The 25,963-nt window shown below is 44.6% G+C and overlaps 1 protein-coding gene and 1 long non-coding RNA gene across 4 annotated transcripts in view; one reads left to right on the top strand and one right to left on the bottom strand.

Moving 5' to 3' along the window:
- The window catches only part of LOC143706765 (uncharacterized), a 613,694-nt gene that overhangs the window by 449,306 nt on the left and 138,425 nt on the right, over window positions 1–25,963 (top strand). The gene's annotated exons all lie outside the window — the stretch shown is intronic.
- septin9b (septin 9b) overlaps window positions 1–25,963 on the bottom strand; it is a 171,334-nt gene that overhangs the window by 118,276 nt on the left and 27,095 nt on the right. The window contains exon 1 of one of the 3 annotated variants that reach the window (XM_077199011.1): window positions 9,507–9,930. The exons of 1 other annotated variant lie outside the window; for it this stretch is intronic. In XM_077199011.1, coding sequence (XP_077055126.1) covers window positions 9,507–9,528 — 22 coding nt within the window. In that variant the 5' untranslated portion in view covers window positions 9,529–9,930. Of the gene's footprint in view, window positions 1–9,506; window positions 9,931–25,963 lie in introns of those variants that run through there. One more of the 3 variants, XM_077199008.1, reaches the window with a different exon arrangement.

The raw sequence follows: 25,963 nt of genomic DNA, 5'->3' as shown, positions 1-25,963 counted from the left end.
TAGAACAGCCCCCACCGCCTCTCAGCCCGCGCCTCAGGCTGACGCTCGACGCCGCTCGCGCTCTCACAACCGCAAGCCGCCTTCTGAGCGACGGGGTCCTCGGCCCAAGATTGTGCTGAACCCCGAGCCTCGAAAGCCGTCCTAGCCACAAGAATGAAAAGAGAGAGTGCGTGTCTCGCAAAAGCCGGACCACTCTCTCTGCAAAAGCTCAAGCATTACCCAGTCCCCTTACAGGCGGCTGGATATGTTCATACAGCAGTCAATGGGCCAGTCACAGAGCTCGCTCACCTGCAAACAAACGCCGTTTTTACGGCGACGCACAGAAAACACAAAAAGAGTCTTTTTCTGCCTGTGTCACTAAGGGTTCACATGTCCACAAAGTGTGCATTCCCAGATACTGTCAAAACAGTGCCAAATTCATTCCCAGCTCAAGCTGCGCACCCCATGAATGTAGATCACGTGCCTACGGTCATGTACGCACCACTACACACAAGCACTGTTCACACAGTTATAAATTCATCCCCAGTAAAAGCGGGAAACATTATAAAAGTGACGCGTGTACCTACCACTGTTTATGCACCCCCACTTATAAACACTGTCCTTACAGTGTCAAACACAACCCCAGCCCAGGCTGCGAGTTTTACAGACACAGCGCGCGCTGCTGTAATCACACACGCGCCCATTCACTCAGCTGCTCAGCGCGCGCCCGCGCCTCTGAGAGCTATGAGCTCAGGCGATTCGCTGGCCGGGTCCCTGCGTCACAGCAGCCCGCCCCTAGCCTGTATTCAGCCCATATCTGTACACGCAGCGGCATGGGAAAATATTCCAGATATGCCGAAATGGGTATTGAATATAGTAAAGCACGGATACTCGCTCCAGTTCACTCGCAGACCACCACGTTTTACGACTGTGGTCGAGACGAAAGTGAGAAAAGAGTGCTCACATGTTCTACGCACCGAGGTGCGCAAACTAATAGAAAAGGGCGCTGTGGAAACTGTTCCCCCCTCTCTGAGCGAGGCAGGTTTTTACAGCCGCTATTTTCTCGTCCCGAAAAAGGATGGCGGTCTCCGCCCCATCCTAGATCTCAGACACCTGAACAAAGCACTAATGATTCGCTCGTTCAGAATGTTAACAACCAAGCATATCCTCGCGCAAGTACGCCCAGGAGATTGGTTTCTCTCAGTGGATCTGAAAGATGCTTACTTTCACATTCCAATAGCGCCTCATCACAGGCCGTTTCTGAGATTCGCTTTCGAGGGACAGTCGTACCAGTACACAGTACTTCCGTTCGGCCTGTCCCTGGCTCCCCGTACATTCACGAAATGTATGGATGCAGCACTTTCCCCCCTAAGGCGAAGGGGAGTGCGAATACTGAATTATCTCGACGATTGGCTGATTCTAGCACAATCAGAGAGTCAGTTAATAACACACAGATCTTGGATTATCAGCCATTTAGAATGCCTGGGTCTAAGAATCAATTTTGCAAAAAGCATACTATCTCCCAGCCAGAGGATTTCTTTCCTGGGAATAGTTCTAGACTCGATGCAAATGACAGCGCGTCTCTCATCAGAGCGCGCGCTCACCATCCGGCGCCTTGCAACATCATTCAGGGCGGGCGCGCTCGCCCCCGTCAAGCGGTTTCAGAGGATGCTCGGTCTCATGGCCTCAGCATCGGCCGTACTCCAGCTAGGATTGTTGCATATGCGCCCTCTCCAACGCTGGCTCAAGAGCCGCGTCCCTACTCACGCGTGGCGTTCGGGCCACCTTTTAATCAGAGCGAACCACGGCTGTATAAAAGCCCTGACGCACTGGAAAGCCGCCGACTGGTACCAGTCAGGCGTGAGTCTGGGTGTGAACACAAGGAGAAAGTTGATAACGACAGATGCCTCCAAAATAGGTTGGGGGGCCCTTTACGAGGGCAGGCCTGTCTCCGGCTTTTGGTCAAACCCGGAGAAGCGCCTACACATAAACTGTCTGGAAATGAAAGCGGTCGCTTTGGCTCTCAGAGCCCTGCTCCCACAGCTGAGAAACGAACACGTCTTGGTCCGAACGGACAACATGACGGTAGTATCGTACATAAATCGCCAGGGTGGACTCAGGTCGAGCTCCATGCATTCAATGGCCAGGAGACTCATTTTATTGTCCCAGCACAACTTGCGCTCGCTGAGAGCAGCGCATGTGCCAGGTGCCCTGAACCAGGGGGCGGACATGCTATCCAGAGACAAAATTCTCCCAGGAGAATGGGCTCTCAACCCGCTGACGATTCACGGGTTATGGAAAACCTTTGGCAAAGCGGAGATCGACCTCTTCGCCTCCAAGGAGAACGCGCACTGCCCTCTTTTCTTCACGAAAAGCATGGATGTGCTCGCCCAGAGCTGGCCGAGCCGTCCCTTATATGCCTTTCCCCCGATCGCGATGCTACCGCAGGTCATCAGTCGGGTCAGAGAGGAGAAAAACGCAGTGCTGCTGATAGCCCCACTCTGGAAGAACCAAACATGGTTTCCAGATCTGATGCAAATGCAATCTGCACCACGGCCGATTCCACTGAGGCCAGACCTCCTCAGTCAGGCCAACGGGATGATATTTCATCCCCGCCCCGATCTGTGGGCCCTTCATGCATGGCGCCTCAACGGGTTCCCAGGAACCTCACGAGCGGAGCACTAAAAACCATCGCTGAGGCGCGGGCGCCCTCCACGAGACGCTTATATGCCCAGAAATGGAAAGTGTTCAGTGTCTGGTGTAATGCCAAGGGCCTGAACCCTGAAACATGCGAGATTACGAACGTACTCGCTTTTCTACAAGGGCTTCTGGAGGCGGGCCGCGCCCCCTCCACGCTCAAAGTATATGTGGCGGCCATCACAGCATCACACGACCCTGTAATGGAACGTCCATTGGGAAGAAACGACCTAATTATTCGTTTCCTAAGGGGCGCTAGGAGGATGAACCCTTCATGCCCCCCCCCTCAGTGCCGATCTGGGACCTAGCTACTGTCCTAGACGCTCTTAAAGGGCCTCCGTTCGAACCACTCCGAACCGTGCACCTTAAACAGCTCTCGCTCAAGACTGCGCTCTTGCTGGCACTCGCCTCGGTCAAGAGAGTGGGCGACCTGCACGCGCTTTCGACAAGCGCTGCCTGCCTAGAATTCGGACCTAACGACTGCAGGGTCGTCCTTAGACCGAAACATGGGTATATTCCTAAAGTGCTCACCACTCCCTTCAGAGCACAGGTTATCTCCCTAACTGCGCTATCGTCCCCAGCAGACGAACACGACGCTAATCTACTCTGCCCCGTTAGGGCTCTCAGAGTGTATTTGGAGCGTTCTGCCCTATTCAGACAGACAGAACAACTGTTTGTATGCTTTGGCGGCCGTACGAAAGGTTCCGCCGTTTCAAAGCAGAGAATCTCTCACTGGATAGTTGAAGCTATAGCGCTGGCTTATGAAGCTAAGGGACTTCAATGCCCCTGGGGAGTCAAAGCACACTCCACCAGGAGTGTGGCTTCTTCCTGGGCATGGTCGAGCGGGATTCCGATCGAGGATATTTGTGCGGCGGCAGGCTGGGCCTCACCGTCCACATTTATCAGGTTCTACAACCTACAGGTCCTGACACTGCATTCCAATGTACTATCAGCATGATGCTAGTTGAACTACGAGTTCGTATCTAGATTATGTATGTGCTTGTGTCACACTGAGCGCCTTCTAGCCGCTCTGTATTCTTTCCCACATATAAAGCTCGCCTCTGCCGGCTAGTTGGATGATAACTTTGCTTTTTTAGCTCAGGCACCTGCCTCTGGCTATCATAAGGCGAAGTTCAGCACGCACGGCGTTTTGCATGGTGTTCCCATAGCGTAAGCTACTTACGCAATAGGAGAGACCTCTCGAAAGGGAACGACTCGGTTACTAACGTAACCTCGGTTCCCTGAGAGGAGGGAACGAGTATTGCGTAAGCTGCCGTGCTTGTGCTTGGTTAGTTCGCTTCAGTCGTTTTAACCTAAAGAACTCTCATGACGGGGCGCCCAATATATAGCTCTTGGCCACGCCCATCTTGGCGGGCTCTGACGCGCGCGGGCGCGAAGCGCGCTCATTGGTCGCGCATTCAGAGTCGCCCCGTCATTGGTTCGAGCAAGTTGCCGCAGCACAGCCAATGACCGAGCTGCCTTCGTTCATTGCTGTCAGCTGTGCAGCTGCAATGCGTTTTACATAAAGACTTCAATATTCTCGAGAAAAGGAGTTTTCCCATAGCGTAAGCTACTTACGCAATACTCGTTCCCTCCTCTCAGGGAACCGAGGTTACGTTAGTAACCGAGTCGCTTTCTCTTGCTCCTGCTTCTCGACTGCTGGTTGATGTCTGGGGGGGAGCCCCACCGGGTCCCATGGGCCCCGGCAGGCTGTGACTACAGCCTGCTATTCCTTCACTCTCCCAAAAGAGTCAGACTGTATTTTCTTCATTTCAACTCAGAAGAAAACTACCATTTTACCATCACTGAATGGGCAACCAACTACGCCGACTTCCTCACTCCTTGGTTGCCTGCATGGCCTCTCCGGCCCAGGCCCGGCAGGTCACACAATCTGCATGTGCTCAGCCATGTGCTCATGGAGAGAGAGAAAACCTCCAACCAGAACAGAGTCAAACTACCCATGCAAGTTCATCATCTTCATCCAACGGAGAAGAAAACGATTGCAACTTCAACATTTGACACTCACGGAACCATCAACGACTACAATTTTCAAAAACTTCAAGAATTGTGTCCACTACCAAGCCATGCAAGTATCAATTTAAGAATGTGCTTTGAAAATTATAATATTGATGGTTATTTTCATAGTTAAATGGATCTGTTCGATAGTTCCATTTCCTACTTCCGGTTTCATTCTTTCACTTTAACCATCTCCCTTTGAATGCATGAATGAATGTGTAATTGTTTGTATGTTAGTTACGTTTTCATGTTTTTGTTAATAAAACTTGTGCACAATATGTATTTGGTTCTGATTCCCTGCTTGCATACAAAGTTTAATTTACGATCTTGACCCTGTTACATGCTCTAAGCGCTGTACATGCTAGAAAAAACTTATTTTTCTGTGGAAATGAAAGATACCCTTTTCTTAGAATAAATGAATAATCAAAAGAGTTCGTTGGACGAACTGCTTAATTGATTGTAATGTTATTTGTAATGTTATTATTGATTATTAATATTTAATTGAGCTGATTTGCTACAGACCACTGGCCAAAGAAAGGTCTGCCCTCGAGCAGCGCTCCCCATCCCGAGGTGGAGGCGTCCGTGGACACCACCTTCACACTCGAGGGAGTTCCCAATTACACCTGACTGATACCAGTCGATTGCTTTCCAAGGTTTCAGAGCTGAGACTCATTTCTGATCGACCTCGAGGCGAAGAACACCAGAGGCCCATGCCCGAGGCGGTACTCGCGCTCTTAGCCACAACTGCAGCGGGCGTATGCGAAGCAGACCCAACTGGAGTACTGAAGATGCTGAGGCCATGAGACCCAGCATTTTCTGAAACCTTTTGAGCGGGACTATAGTGCCGGAGCGGAAGGATTTCGTGACGTGCTGAATGTTCAGTCTGCGCTCCGGCGACAGGCGCGCTGTCATAGACAGAGAGTCCAGTTCTGTGCCCAGAAAAGATATTCTCTGACTGGGAGACAGCAAACTTTTCGCCCAATTGACTGTGAGACCTAGATTCTCGAGGTGTTCGAGTAATATGGTCCTGTGTTTAATGAGCTATGAGTGTGATCGAGCTAGAATCAGCCAATCGTCCAAGTAGTTCAATACTTGCATGCCCCGAAGTTTCAGGGGCGCGAGAGCCGCGTCCATGCACATCATAAATGTACGGGGTGCCAGGGACAGGCCGAACAGCAGGACTGTGTATTGATATGGCTTTCCCTCGAAGGTGAATCTCAAGAATCGCCTGAGACATGACGCTATTTGTATTTGGAAATACGCGTCCTTCAGATCTATTGACAGAAACCAGTCCCCTTGGCAAATCTGTGCGAGGATTTTCCTGGTCGTGAGCATTCTGAACTGGCGTTTCACAAGCACTTTGTTCAGCTGTCTCAGATCTGGAATCGGCCTTTTTCGGTGCCAGAAAATATATGCTGTATAGACCCCCTTTACTCTGAGCTTGAGATAAAGGCTCTATGGCCCCTTTGCTCAATAGTTTCGCTATAGATGAGCTACTTCGTTTTTTACCGTAGTTTCGACCCGCACCGTGTAACGGCAGGTACGTCGAGCGGACTGCAGCGAATAGCCTCTCTTTATAGTGTTCAGCACCCATTCTGATACCCCGGGGTGCTTTGCCCACGCATTTGCGTGAATAGCTAGGGGTAGAATGAGATCTGGGCTCTGGCCGCAACATAGTGGCGACCAGAGAGCTCCGGTGTGCTGTAAAGTAAACACTGTGTTTGCAGCGTCTGAGGAGGGGGGCGTGCTGATCACAGCGGGCAGCCTGGCCTCGCTCGATTTCTCTATTGCAGTTTGCGGAGAGAGAGCGAGCGAGACAAACCCCTTGGGGTTCAACATGTCTGTGAGAGAATGGGCACATTTACTGCACTGTAAACACCGTCGGCCTGAACTGACTGAGTCGATGGCCGCGCTTGATTTCTCTATGGCAGTTTGCGGAGAGAGAGCGAGCGGGACAAAACCCGTGGGGTTCAAAATGTCTGTGAGAGAATGTGGGCGCGGGACAGCGGGCACATATACTGCACAGAAAACATCGTCAGCCTGAGCTGCCTGAATGTCTGTTGGTTTCGTTGTTACGGAAAACGTGGGACATCTATTGTGTAGTGTTTGTGGGCACTGAGTTGTGGGCACATTCACTACATGTAATGCACAATCGACATGAGTCGATTTTATTTGTGTGAGCCCTGTACTTTAGTGGGCTGTGCTTGTGTGTATGGAATGAACACTGAGTCGTGGGCATTTTTATCACACTCATAACACCATCGGCCGTGGCCGGAATACAGAAAATACACACTTCATGTGATTTATCTGTGTCGCCGTGAAAACGGCTTTTGTGCGCAGGCAAGCGGGCCGTGGTACCGGCTTGTTTACTGCAGAATACACTGGAACAGTCGCATTTTCTGGAACTGAACGAGCGAAAATTTTTCGGTGCAAGTTTAATGCACAATCGACATGAGTCAATTTTATTTGTGCGAGCACTGTACTTTGGTGAGCTGCGCTTGAGTGTAGGAATGAACACTGGATAGTGGGCATTTTTTTATTACACTCATAACACCATCGGCCATGGCCGGAATACCAGAAATTACATTCTTCAAGTGATTTATCTTTACCTTTGCAGTAAACACCTGTCCAGCCGGTTGTGCGCAGGCTGCGCGGCGCCTTTCATTCAAGGCCGAGTCCGTTTGCCGTTGCTGTACACCAGGGGCTGGAGGAGTCAGAGGGCCGTCCACTGAGGGGTATCCAGCGACACTGGCAGATATCACAGAGGAGTTCGCCGAGCTGGAGGAGGAGCGAATGGCAGTGGTTTTTTGGAACTGGAAACAAATATTTTTTTTCCTTTTTGCTCTCTCGCCTCTATCCCACCTCATACTTCCGTCTCCTTTTCTCTCGCCTTATATGTCTTTACCCCCAGATATTGCGGGTGCTGTGATGGATTAGAGCGCAGTCTCGTTGGTGCTTCCCGGCCCGTGAAGGGCAATGGGTGTATGTGTTAAGCAGGGCGGTGGCAAGAGCCATGGGAACAGAGCGATCACTCGTGCCATCTAAAGTCCCAGGTAGGAGCTCCGGAATGATAAGAGGAGGAGTGACAGTGAAGGATGAGAGAGGACCAGGCCTGGATTTTATGTTGTTGTTTTATGCTTATATATGGCAGTCGTCCATGGGGGGCTACCGCTTTACTTTGGTTTTGTTGTTTGTTTATTTTGGGATTAAATGTTTATGTGGAACATACTCTGCCGGTTCCCACCTCCTTCTTCCCTTATCAACACATCTTGTTACAATATGTAAAACTTTATTTTGATAGTCCACTTTAGACACATATATGATTTGTTAAAATTGCATTAGCACAACAGGCTTTCTCTGCTATATTCCACTGCAACAATATCCAGAGTGTTATCCACATGTAACACATGATCAGTGTTTCTCTCTGAGTGCTTGTTATCTTAACTATGCTTAAGTGTTGACAAGTAACATAATCTTGTGTCTGAGCTCTGAGAGGAGACTCAAGGGTCAAAAAGTTATAGGATTCTGCGACATATCACTTTCAAAACAATCCGGTTTGTTAACTGCCAAGGCAACATGGGCAAACCAATGGATACGCAGAACCAGGAAGTAGCTCTGCCCACAACTTCCTCGATAAAGCTGAACTTACAGTTCGGAAATCTGTTCCCATCCCTGATAACAGACACACACACACACTCCACCACAACACAAAAAGTTTTACACACATATACTGTATGAGCACCTTTTAACACAAACACACTTTCACAGACTCCATCAATTTCCTTGTCATCATTTTCACCACAAACAAAAGTTTATATTTGAACCTGCAGTATATATAATTTCTGGGTGCAGAAAAGCTCCAACGCCCCTCTGTGGTCACCTGTTAAACTGCATAGCAAATTCAATACAATTCTACAATGTTAGTCCTTTGATGTTGAAACACATACACATTTGTAATTCTCAGTTTTAGATGACATTCTGATCAACCATACAAAGACAGAGCATTATGGTGCGCCAAAAGAATGGATGAAAAAATACAAAACAATATACTGTATCAGGGTGTGTGCAAGGCGTGTGGCATTGCCCACTAACAGCTGATGTTACAGGAGCTCCAAAGATTTGAGGCATGTCACACAGCAAACCTCTCCCTGCACAGCTGCTCTGCGGTGTGATACTGACACAATCCTTATGGGAGATTCTGCTGAGTAAGGTAAACCTTCTAACTGTGTTACTCTCACACACATACTCTAGTAACTTAGTCAAATTTACTAGGGAGTTGTCCACATTCAACAAAAGTATACTTCTATATTGTTCTCCTTCACATTGAACAATTATGACAATCTAATCAATGAACTGTGTTTAACGACAGTATTGAAAAAAATTATATATACTTAAAATGCAGAGTGAAAGAAGTAGAACGAGAAAACTCAAAAAGCAGAAACTAAAATCAGGTTCCACTTCCTTATTGATGAAATCACACCCATGGTCATGTGTCTTCCTTATAAAATTAAAAGCACAATCAACATAGACCAAACATAATGATTTGTGCACTTAGATAAGTAGATAGATAAATAGACACAAATGGCACAGTACAGTTTATTCGGACCAACTACTGTTCTTCTAAACTGATTGAATCCAACTGAGAAGAAACTGAGAGTAGTGAGTGTCACAACTGTGCCAGATCAGAACCTGCACAAAGTGTAAATTACAAAAACAGTACTTTCTATACATCTCTCTAAAGACAATATAAAAGAAAAGGGTGAATTTCAAACTGATTTACCAAGATTCTAAAAGAGCAAGAAGGATTTACTTACCAGCAATTCTGTCTCGCTCCATAGCTGGATTTTGGCTCCTAACAGCCACATGTGGTTTCTAGGGTTTCTCCTCCTCTCCCTTTATTTGCAGACTTCCCCTTTTGCTTTTTCCGAGAGTTTAGTCATCCCCCCCCCCCCCCCTCTCTCTCTCTCTCTCCCCACCCACTTTGTTCTTTCTTTCATTCTTTCCTCAATTTTCCTTCCCCAATACAGATCTTAAAATAGTTCAAAGTGTTTAACTGACAAGAGCTTCCAATGGAACTGCTCTGACATGTGCTGATCATATAGCTTCATTCGTTCTCCTTTTGTCTTTCTTTTGACCTCCTTTGACACTGAAGCCTTATTGTGTCTCTGAGATGGGGATAAGCCATGTGACTGTATAAACAGCCTCATGCTCTCACCACGAAAGCAAAGAAGAGAAGTCTGATCTTGATACAGCTGAAGCAACATGACTTTTCTATTTCATTACATTATTGAAATAATGCAAGTATCTGTACCCTATTTTTGTGAGCATTAAGGCTTTTTGAATTTATTGGCCATCACATACTGCATTTAGGAGTTTTGGCAAATTAACTGTTCTATGGCTGTACACTACAGATTGCCTGTTTGTAATTCAGTCATTAATCTGGTCATTTTTTTAAGAACAGCATTAAATAAAAATGAGCACCCAACCCTGAGCATATTTTTGCCGGTGATGTGCGGGCTTTCACTCAAAACAAAATCATGATGACCTATGACCTAAACCTCACACATCTAAGATCAAATCTAGCGTGGCATTCTGATTAGTGTATGTGCAAGATATTAGGATACAAGACCTCCTCTCCATTTCCAAAGGATAAAAACAGCCTCAAATCACTCTACCATACTGATGATTATTCCTTCTGGGTCAATGATGACGCAGATGAAATAAGCCTATAATAATCTGGTTCTAGAAATAATTGGCTTTTTTTAGGAAATACAGGATTTCTTTTGCTGGATCCAGCACGAGTCATATACGCCAAAAACTAAGGTACTGACCGTTACATACATCCATAAGGCTCTAGAGAATGGATTTATTCTGCTTTCCACTTCACTTTTCGTGTGTAAGAAGGACAGAGGTTTTCGCCCATGCATTGACAATTGTGGCCTAAATAACATCACATTGAAGAATCAATATCCACTGCCACTTATGGCCACAGCCTTCAAACTCCTCCAGGGAGCTACTATCTTCACTAAGTTGGATCTCCAGCATGCATACCACATAGTGAGAATCCAGGAGGGGTACGAATAGAAGATGGCTTTCAACACCCCTACTGGACAAGCTTCAGGTGATGCCTTTAAGCTAGCTAATGTCCCAGCCGTCTTCCAAGCACTTATCCAAGATGTCCAGAGAGAGATGCTGAACCAATGTTTGTTTATATATCTTGTGATATTTTAATATTTTCCCAGAGTTACGAAGACCACGTTCAACATGTTGGCATGGTTCTGTCTTGTCTGCTCTTGAACAACCTCTTCGTCAACCTAGAGAAAAGTGAGTTCCACATCACTAAACGCTCTTTCTTGGGTGTCATCCTTTCATGTGGCAGTGTACAGATGGATACCTGCAAGGTTCGTGCAGTCCTGGAGTGGCCCAACTCTGATTCATTGAAACAAGTCAAAGGCTTCCTGGGTTTCACCAACTTTTATAGGAGATTCATTCGAGGCTTCAGTTCCATTGCGTAACCTCTCATAGCTCTAACCAGGAAGTCTGGCACAACCTTCCAGTGGACAGATAAGGCTAACCAGGTATTCAAACGACTCAAACAGCTATTTACTTCAAATCCCATATTGTACAATATGGGAGCCCTCCCTAAAGGTAAACTACATCCCCTCACTATCCTAAGATGACCCTGGTCCCACATATCCATGGATTTTGTTAATGGCCTACCCGACTCTCAAGGTAACACAACGATTCTTGTAGACGGCGGAACTTCTCATGCAACATGTCTTTAGAATTCATGGGTTTCCTCAGGATTCCTTTTGGACTTCTAATCGGTACCACCAGCAGCTTGTCCTCAGGGTTCCATCCCCAATCCAATGGCCAGACAGGGAGAGTGAAACAGGAGATTGAGAAAAACCTTGGGTGTCTAATCTCAAACATCCCGAGTACATGGAGTTCCGAGCTGGTCTGGGGGGACTTTGGCCATAAACCTCTCCATCACTCGTCATTGGGTATATCTCCATTTGAATGCCAGTTTGGGTTCCCCCCTCTCTGTTTTCTGAACAGGACCTACAAGCACAGGTTCTAGCAGCGGCCCAGTTACTCCGGAGGTGCCGGGAGGTTTGGAAGAGAGCTCGGGCAGCCCTGTTAAAGTTGTCCCTGGAACAACAGAAACAGGCCATTTGATGTCGGCGGATATGTCCATCACTCTATCCTGGGCAGAGAGTGTGGCTTTCGACTTGGAATCTCCCATTGCACCTCGAGTCACGGAAACAAGGTCCTAGATACATTGGACCTTTCAAAATTCTCAAGAAAATAAACTTGTTCTATTACCGACTCCTATTGCCCGGGTCCATGCGCATACACCCCACATTCCATGTCTCATGCCTCAAACCTGTCATCAATCCTGCCATGACCAGTGGTACTGCTCCAAGTCACAAGGGGGTACATGATGTCTTTTGCCTGCAAATCGGCGCAGGATTTCAATGTCACATGCCTGTCCTGTCTCGTGTAGCACATGTGGTGTTTTGTTTTCCTGTCTCTGTCTCGATCCCACCCTCCTTGTTATCTCATTATTGGTTTCATTTGCCCCACCTGTTGATCCCTCTTTTCCTGCTTGATTTGTCCCTTTTATAAGTTCCTTAGTGTTTGCAGTTTGTGTCGGTTCGGCGTTTTGTATACGTCTCCTGTTTTCCTGTGACCTCCGGTATGTTTGATTTTGAAGTTGTTGTTTTGTTTTATATTATGTTTTCCCCCCTTGTGGGTTTTTATTTTACTTTATGTTTCTTTTATGAAATAAATCACTATTCTTTTGCAATTGAGTCCTCACCTAGTTTTCTTTAGTTGTCACGTAACAGTCTTTTGCCTGCAAATCCTCCTCCCACTTGCCAGGGGGCAACCATTGGCAAGAACTCTCAGTTGTACTTAGCAATCATTTTTGATGATTCTCACCTTTGTAGGGCCCTTTTTAAGTTTGCCTTTAGTCATTGTTTTTTGTTCAGTCTTGAGCCTACTCACCTTTGTATCCCATTGCATTCCGTGAGTCTATTGTGAGCCATTGTGTATGTTTTGTTTTCCTTTTTGTGACTATTGGAAGCTTTGCTACTAGTTTGTGTTTGTACTTTTGTTTTTGGACCTTCTAAAAGTAAAAGTGGCTTGAAGTTTACCTGGAGTTTATGCTCCTTTTGTTATTCCTCCACACATGAGTCTCAAAATTCTCAACCTTGAGTTAGCTCACTCAGTGAGAACACCAGCTCTGTGTCCAGGAGACCGGGATCCTAGTCCCACTAAAGACAACCCCCGTGGGCGTGCGTCACCAGCGAAATGAGGAAAGAGTGTGTTTTAGTCCCGCCGAGGCCGGACCAATTTTCATTTCTCAAACATTTCTCAGATCCTTTTAGTTTGAGCGGCTGAAAATCTCAATATTGCAGCAATGAGCCTGTTGTATAACACACTCGCCTGCAAACAAACGCCGACACACACCAAACTGTGATGACGCTCTCTTATCTGCTCGGGCTAATTTTAGCTTTTGTTGATTCCCCCTGTGGCTCAGTGGCGAAACCCAAAGCCTTCGCATGAGGGACACGTGTTCGATCCCAGCACTCGCAGCAGATTCAATTTAGTCTCGCCGCGGCCAGACTTACACCCAAACTTTCCACTTGTCCAGTTCCAAGAAAATGCAACTGTTCCAGTGTATTTTGCAGTAAACAAGCCGGTACCATGGCCCGCATGCCAACATAGTCACATGTTGCCGGGAGCCAGAGCGCCTGACATCAAAGCAAATTTAAAAGTGCTGGCTAATGCTAATCGTAAATTCTCTAAGATTGTTATTCACGTCGGCGCTAATGATGTTCGACTCCGCCAGTCGGAGATCACCAAAATTAATATTAAAGAGGTGTTTGAACTCGCAAGTACGATGTCAGGCACTGTAATTTGCTCTGGCCCCCTTCCTGTTCGAAGGAGTGATGAGATAGTTAGCAGATTGTCATCACTCAATGGCTGCCTGTCTAAGTGGTGTCCGTAAAATAATATAGAATTCATAGACAATTGGAAAAGTGTTTGGGGCAAACCTGACCTGGGATGGTGCTGCTCTTCTCTCTAGTAATTTGGCTCATAGTCTTAGAGACAAAACATGACAATCTGGGGCTAAACCGGACCGGCTATTGGTCCTGGCTAAACCGACCGTCTGCTAGCGGCCTCGCGTCACCAAGGTCAGATAAATCCCATCACATAGAGCCTCTTTCACCTAGATATCATCATATAGAGACTGTGTCTGTTCCCCGAATTTGGAAATCCAAAAAACGTCCAAACCGATCTAAGGTTAAAAATGTAATTGATATTCAACAAATAAAAAATAGATATAATACAGAGGAGCAAACGATAAAGCTTGGGTTGCTGCATATTCGATCCCTTACTTCAAAAGCGCTCATAGATAATGATATGATTTCAGATTATAACCTAGATGTGCTGTGTATGACAGAAACCTGGCTAAAACCCAGGGCCGGCCCTGGTCAATTTGCAGCCCTAGGCAAGATTTTACCTGGTGCCCCATGCATCACAGATCATTTCACCCTGTCATTGTGTTCATGATTATTTATCCTACATATATATATATATATATATATATATATATATATATATATATATATATATATATATATATATATATATATATATATATATATATATATACACACATTACAGCCTAAACACAAATAGCACAAATAGCGCTTTTTACAATATAGATTATTTCAAGGCAGATTTACAGCTTTACAATTTTGTTGCGTTTATAATTTTGTCCAGTATAGCCGCTTTGGATAAAACAGTGATGTCATTGTCCAAATGTCATTCATGCACAAACTATTCATTAAGTGCTATAGCAAAACTGTTTGTTTTGCAGTTGATGGCAGCAATCTTCCACTAAACTATGGCACGTTTCATGTTTTCACCATGAAAGAAACTGCGAAATGTCTTCTTTAATGTTAATTTTACATAAAACGTTAATACTTTTAATAAACCTGTAGCCTATATAAATAGCATCAATAATTTTGGCAAATAAATCTAAAAAATGCCATATATCCCCTTCAAAACTGCACAACTGTAGAGTAAAAAATTAATAAATAAAAGTGATTGAATACGTCTAAAAAAACTGACGTGATTGTTACAAATCACATTGTCTGTGGCCTCTGGAGAACTCAGAACAACTGTTAGCATAAAGTTTAAGGTAAAAATAACTGCCATTAAAGGTCCCCTGACATGAAATTTGCACTTTCTGAGTTTTTTTAACATTAATATTAGTTCCCCTAGCCTGTATTTGGTCCCCTCGTGTCTAGAAATTTCAGTCGGTGTAAACCGAGTTTTGGCTATCTTTCTCTGCCTGTGAGAAAATGAGATCTCAGACGGACTGGTCTTGAATCTCCCCTATATGACGTCATATAGGGGAAAGGTTACCTCCCCCCTCTCTGCTTTGCCCGCCCAGAGAATTTGACCCGCCCATGAGAAAACGAGCTAGGAAGTACGCGCGCGATCTTAGTTTATCCTCGAGCGATCATGGCGTGTGACCGATCGAAGCACTAAAGTTGAATAGAGAGATATAATGGCTTGCAAAACAAGCAAAGCATGGCAGTTGATCAGTGTTCGGATGTACAAATGAACACAAAAGTATTTTTTAGTTCCTTTCAACCGAGCCTCTGAAGAAACAATGGGTTCATTCAAGTTCAGAAAGGTAATCTTTCTCTCAAAATCGTTCAATACTGTTAATGCATCAGTAAGTCAAACCAGTGACTAAAATATCACCTTCACATCGTTTCTTTTAGTAGGATAAAAATAATCTTATTTAAATTGTGAACAAATTATTTACAGAAATCGATCAAAGAACAATTTTTCACACAGTGCGAGTTTATATGGACAACTCGTTATGAAATCAATGACGCACGTGACTGCACAACGAAGCTCTTACTGTATGTACATCATCGTGTTTGCATTGGTGAAAGCATTAGAGAGAGTGCAGAAACTGCGTTGCAATGATAAGATCTTCAGTCTCGCGATCTTCAGACTGTCATCTGCTTGCTCAATGCTCATCACAGCAACATTTTATGTGATGGGAATAGATCTAAATACTTTAAAAACTTCTCATGATTCGTTAATCTCGATAGCTGTATTAGTAAAAACGTATAATAGCAGTAGTAAAGGTATTCGAGAGAATTTCACATGTAGCTATTTCATATGCACGCATGTAGCCAATCACAGCAGTGGCCGCGTTTACACTGAATCCCACAGCAGACACACCCCTTCAAACAGAGTGTTCAAATCAGAGGCTAAAATCAGGCTAGGAAAAATGCCTTTTATTTCTAAATTATGACTATTTTTGATCTAAAAAACATACTTGCATTATACGGGCAGCCCAGGAAACATTATAAAATAATAAAAGTGTCATGTCAGGGGACCTTTAAATTACATATCTTACTGCAATTAGATAAACTGTTCATTCATTACATTACATCTGTCTTTATCCCCTTTTATCCTCTTATCTTTCGTTTTGCACTGCATCTATTGCAGATTATAATGCTAATTTAAAATATGTCATATAAATTTGGCCATCCGTCACAATCAGGTAACTTTCACCATGTCTAGACCTGGCGCGAGCTGCCAGGCTCATTTCTACGGGGTGCTTGAGTGTGTTAAGTGCCCTCAAACGAAAGCAATGCTGTCTACATTGGATGCAGCGAGGGGCGGCGCTACACAACAAATTACCAACAGTAAACTGATCGCGCGCGCTCTGTTTCTGATGCACTTCAAGCACTCGCTGGGCGGGGGAAGATTGATGCGCCGGACCGGAGTCGGGGGACTTAGTTAGGTTTTTGTGGAGTTGTTTTGCTTTATTTTGTAGTATGTTGAATTGATGTTTTTAAAACAGTAAAAAATTCACTCGTTCACTCATTTTGGCGCCCCTATTGAGTGGCGCCCCTAGCACTTGCCTATTCCGCCTATGCCACGGGCCGGCCCTGCTAAAACCAGACGATTACATTACTTTAAATGAGTCCACCCCCCATGATTACTTTTATAAACATGAACCTCGACTGAAAGGCAAAGGGGGAGGTGTTGCTGTAATTTATAGGAATATTTTCAAAACCACTAAAAAATCTAGTTTTAAATATACTTCTTTTGAAGTGTTGGTGCTTAATGTAAAAATATATAATGTAAACGATAAATCAAGTTGGACAATTCTGCTGGCAACTGTAAACAGGCCACCAGGGCACCATAAAGATTTTATCAAAGAATTTGCTGACTTTTTCTATCAGAATTAGTATTGACTGCAGATAAAGTCCTAATTGTTGGTGATTTTAATATACATGTAGATAATGGAAAAGATGCAATGGGATTGGCATTTAAAGACATTCTTAACTCTATTGGAGTTAGACAACACGTGTCAGGACCTACTCATTGTCATAATCATACTCTAGATCTAATATTATCACATGGAATCAATGTTGATGCTGTTGAAATTATGCAGCAGAGCGACGACAGCTCAGATCATTATCTAGTCTCATGTAAATTACATTTAGCCAAGGCTGCAAAGCCAACTCCGTGTTACAAGTATGTTAGACCTATCACTTCTGCCACTAAAGATTGCTTTATCAATAATCTTCCTAATCAGTTTCATCGTCTCAGCATCCCAGATAGCTTAGAAGAACTTGATATTGCAACAGAAACTTTTAACTCTCTCCTTTCCAGCACTTTAGATACAGTTGCTACGTTGCGCTTAAAGAAGATTAAAGAAAATAGTCCAACACTGTGGTACAACGAGCACACCCGGGCCCTTAAGAGAGCAGCCAGAAAAATGGAGCGCAACTGGAAGAAAACAAAACTAGAGGTATTTCGGATTTCATGGAAGGAGAGCTCGATTGCTTACAGAGAGGCTTTAAAAGCTGCTAGATCTGCTTATTTTTCAACCCTATTAAAAGAAAATAAACATAATCCAAGGTATTTATTTGAAAAAGTGGCTACACTAACGAAAAAGAAAGCTTCAAGCCCAGAAGTTTCCAAGAAACACAGCAGTAATGACTTTATGTACTTCTTCACTTATAAGATTGATAATATTAGGGACAAAATTATAACTATGCAACCGTCTACTACAGCATCACATCAGGGAGTGCATTATAGTCTCCCCGAGGTAAAATTTGATTCATTTGTTGCCATAGGAGAGGAAGAATTTTGCAAACTCGTTAATTCATCTAAATCGACAACATGTATGTTTGACCCTATACCGACTAAACTACTGAAAGAGATGCTTCCAGAAGTCATAGATCCTCTTCTTAACATCATTAATTCATCTTTGTCTCGAGGATACGTACCAAAAACCTTTAAGCTGGCTATGATTAAACCGCTTGTTAAAAAAATGCAACTTGATCCTACAGAATTAGTCAATTACAGGCCGATCTCAAATCTACCTCACAACTGTGTTCCTTTGTCCTGTGTTCACAAGTTCATTATGGCGTACCACAAGGCTCAGTACTAGGACCGCTGCTGTTCACTCTGTACATGCTACCTTTAGGAGATATCATTAGGAAACATGGAATTAGCTTTCACTGTTATGCTGATGATACTCAGCTCTATATTTCTTCCAAACCTAACGAAACTCACCAATTCACAAAATTATCGGAATGCATTGTTGATATCAAAAATTGGATGACTATTAATTTCCTACTACTAAATTCTGAAAAAACAGAGATTCTAATTGTTGGACAAAAAACTTCCACACGTAATAACCTAGAATACCGTCTAACACTTGATGGCTGCTCTGTTAAGTCTTCGTCGTCAGTTAGGAACCTGGGTGTGCTCTTTGATACCAATCTTTCATTTGAAAGTCACGTGTCTAGTGTCTGTAAAAAACGCATTTTTCCATCTTAAAAATATATCTAAATTGCGTCATATGCTCTCATTGACAAATGCGGAACAACTAGTTCATGCGTTCATGACATCAAGGCTAGATTATTGTAATGCTCTACTGGGTGGTTTCCCAACCAGAAAATGTCTTTTCTGGGAACAGTGCTGGACTCGCTGTCTATGACAGCACGTCCGTCGCCGGAGCGCGGACTGGACATTCAGCGCGCCGCGAAATCCTTCCGCCGCAGCTCTATAGTCCCGCTCAGAAGGTTTCAAAAATGCTGGGCCTCATGGCCTCTGCATCTTTGGCACTTCAGCTGGGCCTGCTTCGCATGCGCCCACTGCAGTTATGGCTGAAAGCGTGAGTTCCACCCCAGGCATGGACCTCTGGTATGTTTCGCCTCAAGGTCGACATGGAATGCGTTTCGGCTCTGGAACCTTGGAAAATAGCCGACTGGTATCAGTCAGGCGTGAGTTTGGGGACTCCCTCGAGTGTGAAGGTGGTGTCCACAGATGCCTCCATCTCGGGATGGGGAGCGCTGCTCGAGGGCAGACCGTTCTTTGGCCAGTGGTCAGAACGGGAGAAGCTTCTACACATAAACTGTCTAGAACTGTTGGCAGTCGACAACGCACTACGCCGCTTTTGTCCCCAGTTAGAAGGCCACCACGTCTTGGTCCGGTCGGACAACATGTCAGTGGTGGCATACATAAATCGCCAGGGCGGCGTCAGGTCCCGAAACCTTTACAGGCTGACGGAACGCCTCCTGGTCTGGGCTCAGTACAACCTGCTTTCATTGAAAGCAGCGCATGTGCCTAGTCGCCTGAATCTGGGACCAGACAGTCTGTACAGAAACAATGTCCCAGCAGGGGAATGGTCGCTGCACCCGCAGACGATCCAACAGCTGTGGGATACATTTGACAGAGCGCAAGTGGACCTGTTCGCGTCCCAAGAGAACGCTCACTGTCTTAACTTTTTCTCCAAGAGCAGGGATGCGCTGGCCCATGTATGGCCCCGCTGCCCCCTCTATGCTTTTCCCCCCGTCTCGCTCCTGCCTCAAGTTCTGGAACGAATCAGGGAAAACGAATGCCCAGTGCTGCTCGTGGCTCCGCTCTGGACGAACCAGATTTGGTTCCCAGTCCTAACGCGGCTGACCAGCACTCCCCCGTGGCCTATACCGGTGAGGAGAGACCTCCTCTTTCAGGCAAAGGGCTCAATTTGGCTTCCTCGCCTGGAATTATGGTCCCTACATGCATGGGCCATCAACAGGTACCCACTAACCTCCCAGAGGGAGTGTTAAACACGATCACGCAGGCTAGAGCCCCGTCTACTAGACAGCTCTATACCTCAAAATGGTCAGTGTTCTCTGCCTGGTGTCAAGCTCAGGGCTTTTTCACCCGTAGACTGCGGGGTCACGGAAGTGCTCTCCTTCCTTCAGGTGCTGTTGGATAAGGGCAAAACCCCATCCACGCTCAAAGTATACGTGGCGGCCATAGCGGCGTTTGCAAAACCGACGTCTGGCCAGTCACTGGGGGAAAACGACCTTGTCGTGCGATTCCTCAGGGGAGCTTGGAGGCTGAATCCTCCCAGACCCCCCTCAGTCCCTGTGTGGGACCTTTCTACGGTTTTGGAAGCCATGAAAGGTGCCCCATTCGAGCCAATCCATTTGTCAGACATGAAACATCTGACTTTCAAAAGTTTCTTATAGCTCTCACTTCAGTGAAGCGCATAGGGGACTTACAGGCGCTCTCAGTAAGCGCGTCATGTACATTTACATTTTACATTTATTCACTTAGCTGACGCTTTTATCCAAAGCGACTTACAATTGCTAGATATGTCAGAGGTCGCACGCCTCTGGAGCAACTAGGGGTTAAGTGTCTTGCCCAGGGACACATTGGTGTCTCACAGTGGATTCGAACCCAGGTCTCTCACACCAAAGGCTGTGTCTTATCCACTGCGCCATCACCACCCGATGTATGGAGTTTAGGCCTAATGACTCAAAAGTCATACTCAAACCAAGGCACGGGTACGTGCCCAAATCCCTCAACACACCGTTCAGGGCCCAGGTTATTTCCCTGTGCGCCCTCCCGGTTCATGATGAGGAGGAGGATGCGAGTCTCCTTTGCCCTGTCAGGGCACTGAGAGCTTATGTATCCCGCTCGTCTGTCTTTAGACAGACCGAGCAGCTCTTTGTTTTGTTCGGCGGACGCTCCAAGGGACTGGCCGCATCAAAACAGAGCCTATCCAGATGGATAGTCGATGCCATAGCGCTGGCTTACACTTCTAAGGGCCTGCAGTGTCCTTTGGGTGTCAGAGCGCACTCCACGAGAGGTCGTGGCCTCGTCGTGGGCGTGGTCTAGCGGGATTTCCTTGCAGGATATCTGTATCGCGGCAGGCTGAGCCTCGCCGTCTACATTTATAAGGTTTTATAACCTAGAGGTTCCCGCCTTACAGGGCAAGCTGCTGTCGGTCTAGAATTCAGTACTATCTGCCCCGCTGCGCCGGCGCAGAATGCTGAGTTTTGCTTGTGCATCGCTCACTGATCGATAGAACAGCTCCATGTGTGTTGAATAGCCCGTACTTATACCCAGTTCAGGCTGAACACGTTCACCCTGTCTGCGTGAAACACTGTTAACATAACTAGCTCCTGTGGGATGCTATTTCATGGGGAATGATGCTTGTAGCCTCTTTTCTCCGACTCTCTGTGAGTCTACGGTGATTATGCACTATATGCTAATACTGCCCTTGGGACTTTGGTGTCGGATACCAGTACGCACGGCGTGTTGCATTGTGTTCCCCATAGCGTAAGATATTACGCAGTACGAGAGATACTCTCGTAAGAGAATGTACTCGGTTACTAACGTAACCTCGGTTCTCTCTAGAGAGGGAACGAGTACTGCGTATCTTGCTGTGCATACAACAGCGCTGGTTCGCTTCAGTATTGAAAACCAATTTGTTATCAGCCTGTCGAGCGTATTGATAGGCCAAGGCCACGCCTATTCTGGCGGGATGTGACGAAATGGGCGTGAAGCGCCCCCATTGGGTATCACGTCACACAGGGCTTCTCTCGATAGGCTGCTGATGTTGCAGCAGGGCAGCCAATAGGCGCGCGAGCCGTTAATTAATTACATTAATTTAAAATTAAGGATCATTTTTGGCTTCAATATCTCGTGGAAAAGAGTTTTTCCCCATAGCTTAAGGTATTACGCAGTACTCGTTCCCTCTCTAGAGAGAACCGAGGTTACATTAGTAACCGAGTACGTTTTACTAGTAGTTTAAAGAGCACATCTGTTCAATAATCACAATGCACACATATTTTTTGTCAACACCATCAGTTTTTCATCAACACCATCAGATTTTCATCAACAGAGTTGGATGTATGTTTTTGTTAATTTTTTGTTAATATTTTGGGGGAAAAAAAGTTCTTCCTTCAGTTTATGTTGTTTTTGTAATAAAGGACCATCTGATCTACATCTTCTCATGTTTATTTAAGGAATTTATTTTTACAGTATTGAAATTAAAATCAAAGTTTGAAAATGAGTTTTCAGAATAGTGTGAAATCACAACTTAAGTTTATATATTGTTTTTTTTTTTTACATATCAGAGTAACTAAACACCATTACAAAATACTTCAGAACTTTAGATTCTTGTTGGATTGGAAGAATTAAAATTGTATACTTTTTAGTGTGTCTGACGGAGTTGACACATCCAGTTCTGAATGGAGTTTATTTGTTAAAAATGTGTTTTAATTTAGAACCTGTTCCTTTACATTGTTAAATAGCTAAGACCTTTCTCTGCAGAAACATACAGCTCTAAATGATATAGAGCGTATTTTTTTTAAAAGTTTTTTAAAACGTGTTTTGTCCCGACTCTCAAGAATCAGAGTAATATGAAAGCTGTCATGCGGACCTGGGATAGAGGATGGATACCCGACCCGAGCCCGACGGGCCGGGCCGGGTTCGGACAGATATTTAGAAATTATGTTCGGGTTCGGGTCGGGCTCTGTCACATCAGCGCGATATGGCATTGAACATTTTTAATTTAAAACAGCTTATTATGTTGGTAGCCAATGTGCCTGATGCTTTCACATGATGCAAACGTTCGTTTTTGTGATTAAAATACATGCAAAATATTCCCATAACATCTGTCTTCCTGTGTGCGGAAATTTGTTTATGTAGCCGTGACAACGAAACACGTGCATGCGCACCTGCGTTAAGTGCGCTTGTTTCTCCGTGCGCGCTGATGCACTCATCCTGCTGACATTTCCGAATGTCTTCCTACAGTTGCTTAATAAAAGCAGGCTTTCCACACAAACAAACGCACATGTGTCATTAGTATGAGAAAAAAAATGGGATTTTAACTGTCGGTCTCGGGTCGGGCTCGGACATAAATATCTTTATGCCTGTCGGGCTCGGGTCGGGTTCGGTTACTGCTGTGTCGGACGCGGGCCGGGCTCGGACAAAAAAATTCGTCCCGATCCGCACTCTAACCTGGGAGCGCACCGAGGTACCGAACACGAGACTACCTGAAAGAGGTGCCACGATTCGTGTTTATGGGTGCTTCTCATTTCTTATTTGTGCATCCTCGTTTCCTTTCCTCGCTTCCTTTCCTAGCGCCTCAGCTCCTCCCCCGGTAGGATGTGAGGGAAGGACACAAGGAAAGAAAATGAGGATGGAGGAATCGAATGAAAGCTTTTTTATACACTGGAATACTTGATCACTCGAGCGTCACTTCATAGCGTCATCAGCAGCGCTCAAAGGATCTGCCCTTATGTTGTTGAAGTTTGTTTATTTAAGAAAATTCATAATGAATAATAATTAAGCAAGATACCCTGTTGAAATATGTGAGATGTGTGGTTTATAAAAACAGCAAGGGTAAATTACAAATTCAAATTATTGTCACCGATGTGAAGGGGGAGGAGATTGTATACGTGCGTCACGTTTAGTCAATAAAACACTTCCGCATAGGATACACCTGTGTATCCTCGCTCATGACTCCTCTAAAAGCCTCCTCACTCCTCGATCCTCGACTCCTCACGGTGCAATTAGAGAATTGAGATGTCCTTCAAGATGGCTGTGCTTGATTGGTTTCCGGGTCATAGGATGGAGGACAGAGGAGCGAGGAGACGAGGAGGGACATTGAGAAGCACCCAATGTGACTCGGGTTCGCGCTTTTTCAGGAAGTAAAGTAACTTACGCATGCGCTTTAGCAGATTACGATGTATTTAGTTCAATAAACCACATATAAGGGATGATAGTGATGATGATTTACCTTGGATACGAGCAGTGCTTGAAGTGGGAAAAGAAAGGTGCCGGTACTCTCTTGCATTGGCAAATCATGACATTTGAGATTTCTACAGTGAAAAACAAAACTTATAACAAAACTTGTTGTTTATTAACAACATAAATGTAGCCTATTAAAACAATTCGTGCGTGTGTGCACGTGCGTGCGAAAACGGAACTTTTAAGTCTGCAAGTCCAAAAATACATTTAGATTATTACATTTTATTTAATTAAATGCATTTATGGTGAGATTATTATATTTTCATGTCAATCTGTGTTTTGACCACGAACCATGAGCTGTCACTTTAATTAACCGCGTGCAGCACAGCAAAAATACACTCGGAACGATCTCTGCACTGCTGTATACGCACAGCACCAGGAGCGCATTGACGGACCGCATGCGCGTGCAGTGTGAAAGCTCGAACCTGTTAACATGAAAAAATACGCACTGCATTGGCACTGCAAACGAAGTATATCAAGGGGCGTGACACTGGCGCTTTTTCTGTCAGTTGTCGAGTACCAGCTACATGCGAGAAGTAGCTGTACGCAAGAAAAAGTGCAGGTACGCTTAAGAGTAAAATGTAGAAGTGCCGTACTGCGTACCGGTGAGTACCGCCCCACTTCGAGCACTGGATACGAGTGAGTGTGAGCCTGCAGTGTATTCGCGCATAGCAATCAGGGCAACACATTAATGGCAATCCACTGTCTCCTAAAAATAGTTCGTTTGCAAGCTGCAGAAATACTCTTTCATAAGACACACATACAGTAAACCCAAGTATTGTTTACTCTGCTGCGCATAATTTCATCATAATAATTAAAATATATATATACTGACCCTCGTTCCGTGCACGTTTGTGATGATGTAATATGCACGCAAATGCACCAGCGTTCGATAGAGTCAAGTTGAGTGTGAAACCAGACCAACGCTCGGGGAACAATCGCACTCGGACCGCAGCAAATGTGCCCATTGTAAAAATGGCCTATATTAGTGCACTTCTTTAAAAAAAAACATTTGCCAAAATCCAAGCAGTGCAGATATTTGTTCAAAGACTATAAAGCAGTTAAAACAGAATGTAAAAAAAACAAAATTTAACAATAATTTACTAATTGTACTAAATAATAAAGGAAAGGGCATAAAAATAAAATATTTACTTATAAAAATACATTTGAATTATTATTAATGATTTTAAATTAATAATAGTTTACATAAGATCATATTTTAATCTTCAAGTTTTTAAACAATTCACAATAGAAATGAATCTTAAATCCTAAAACCCATATTCTTAAAATACTATGGCAACTATACAAGTATTATATTAGTAGTATTTGATGAGGAATGTTCAAGTTCACAAGAAATATCTCACTCTATTGATTTACAAATCATGCTTAAAATATTGTGGAGAGCACTTTTGAGAAGACGTGAAATTGTCAGAAAATCAGGAGGTGTGAGCAGAAGTCTTTACTCTTCATCCTCACTTTTGTCTAACAATTGAGACATTGAAATCATCTCTTTAGTGCTATCATTTTTCTATCATTTTTCAAACTGTCAACTAAGACGAGTGAGAAGGCTGGATTTAAAGTCTGGCTGTGATGATAATAATGGCATAATAACAGGGATATTTATAAAGTCTTACATATTTATAAGACATATTTATAAAAAAATATTCTGTGCATTAATGAACATCCTGTAAACACAACACACACGCATGCTTATGTTTTTTCTTTCTTTTTCAGGAAAGCAGATGGACAAAGGCACGTGTGCAAGAGCATCCATGCACAAAACAGAGATGCAGATAAATCCACAAATAGCATCAGCATCAGTGTAACTAAAGGGCACATGCCTTACAGCCATTTACACTCTGTCCTAAGCATGACTCAGACATGCACATTTTGTTATATAAGCATGTAGTGTTTAATCATCAGACCAGTCAAGTCTGATGGCAAGGCTTCAGGGGAGCAATGCTTATTGAAGCACAGGAAGTAGTCAGAAAAAAATGAGATATACAAGAAAAAAGGGTCATGACAGCAGCAATAAAGGGATGTGATGGGGTGATTCAATGAACAGAAAAGGCCAAATAAGAGGACTTTTAAGTGATACAAATTGTGGAAAAAT

The sequence above is a fragment of the Siphateles boraxobius genome, unplaced genomic scaffold (assembly GCF_051911475.1).
Source record: "Siphateles boraxobius isolate OS27281-9 unplaced genomic scaffold, OSU_SipBor_1 41, whole genome shotgun sequence".
NCBI lineage: Eukaryota > Metazoa > Chordata > Actinopteri > Cypriniformes > Leuciscidae > Siphateles > Siphateles boraxobius.
The sequence above is the reverse complement of the archived record's forward strand: the minus strand, read 5'-3'. Positions and strand labels throughout refer to the sequence as shown.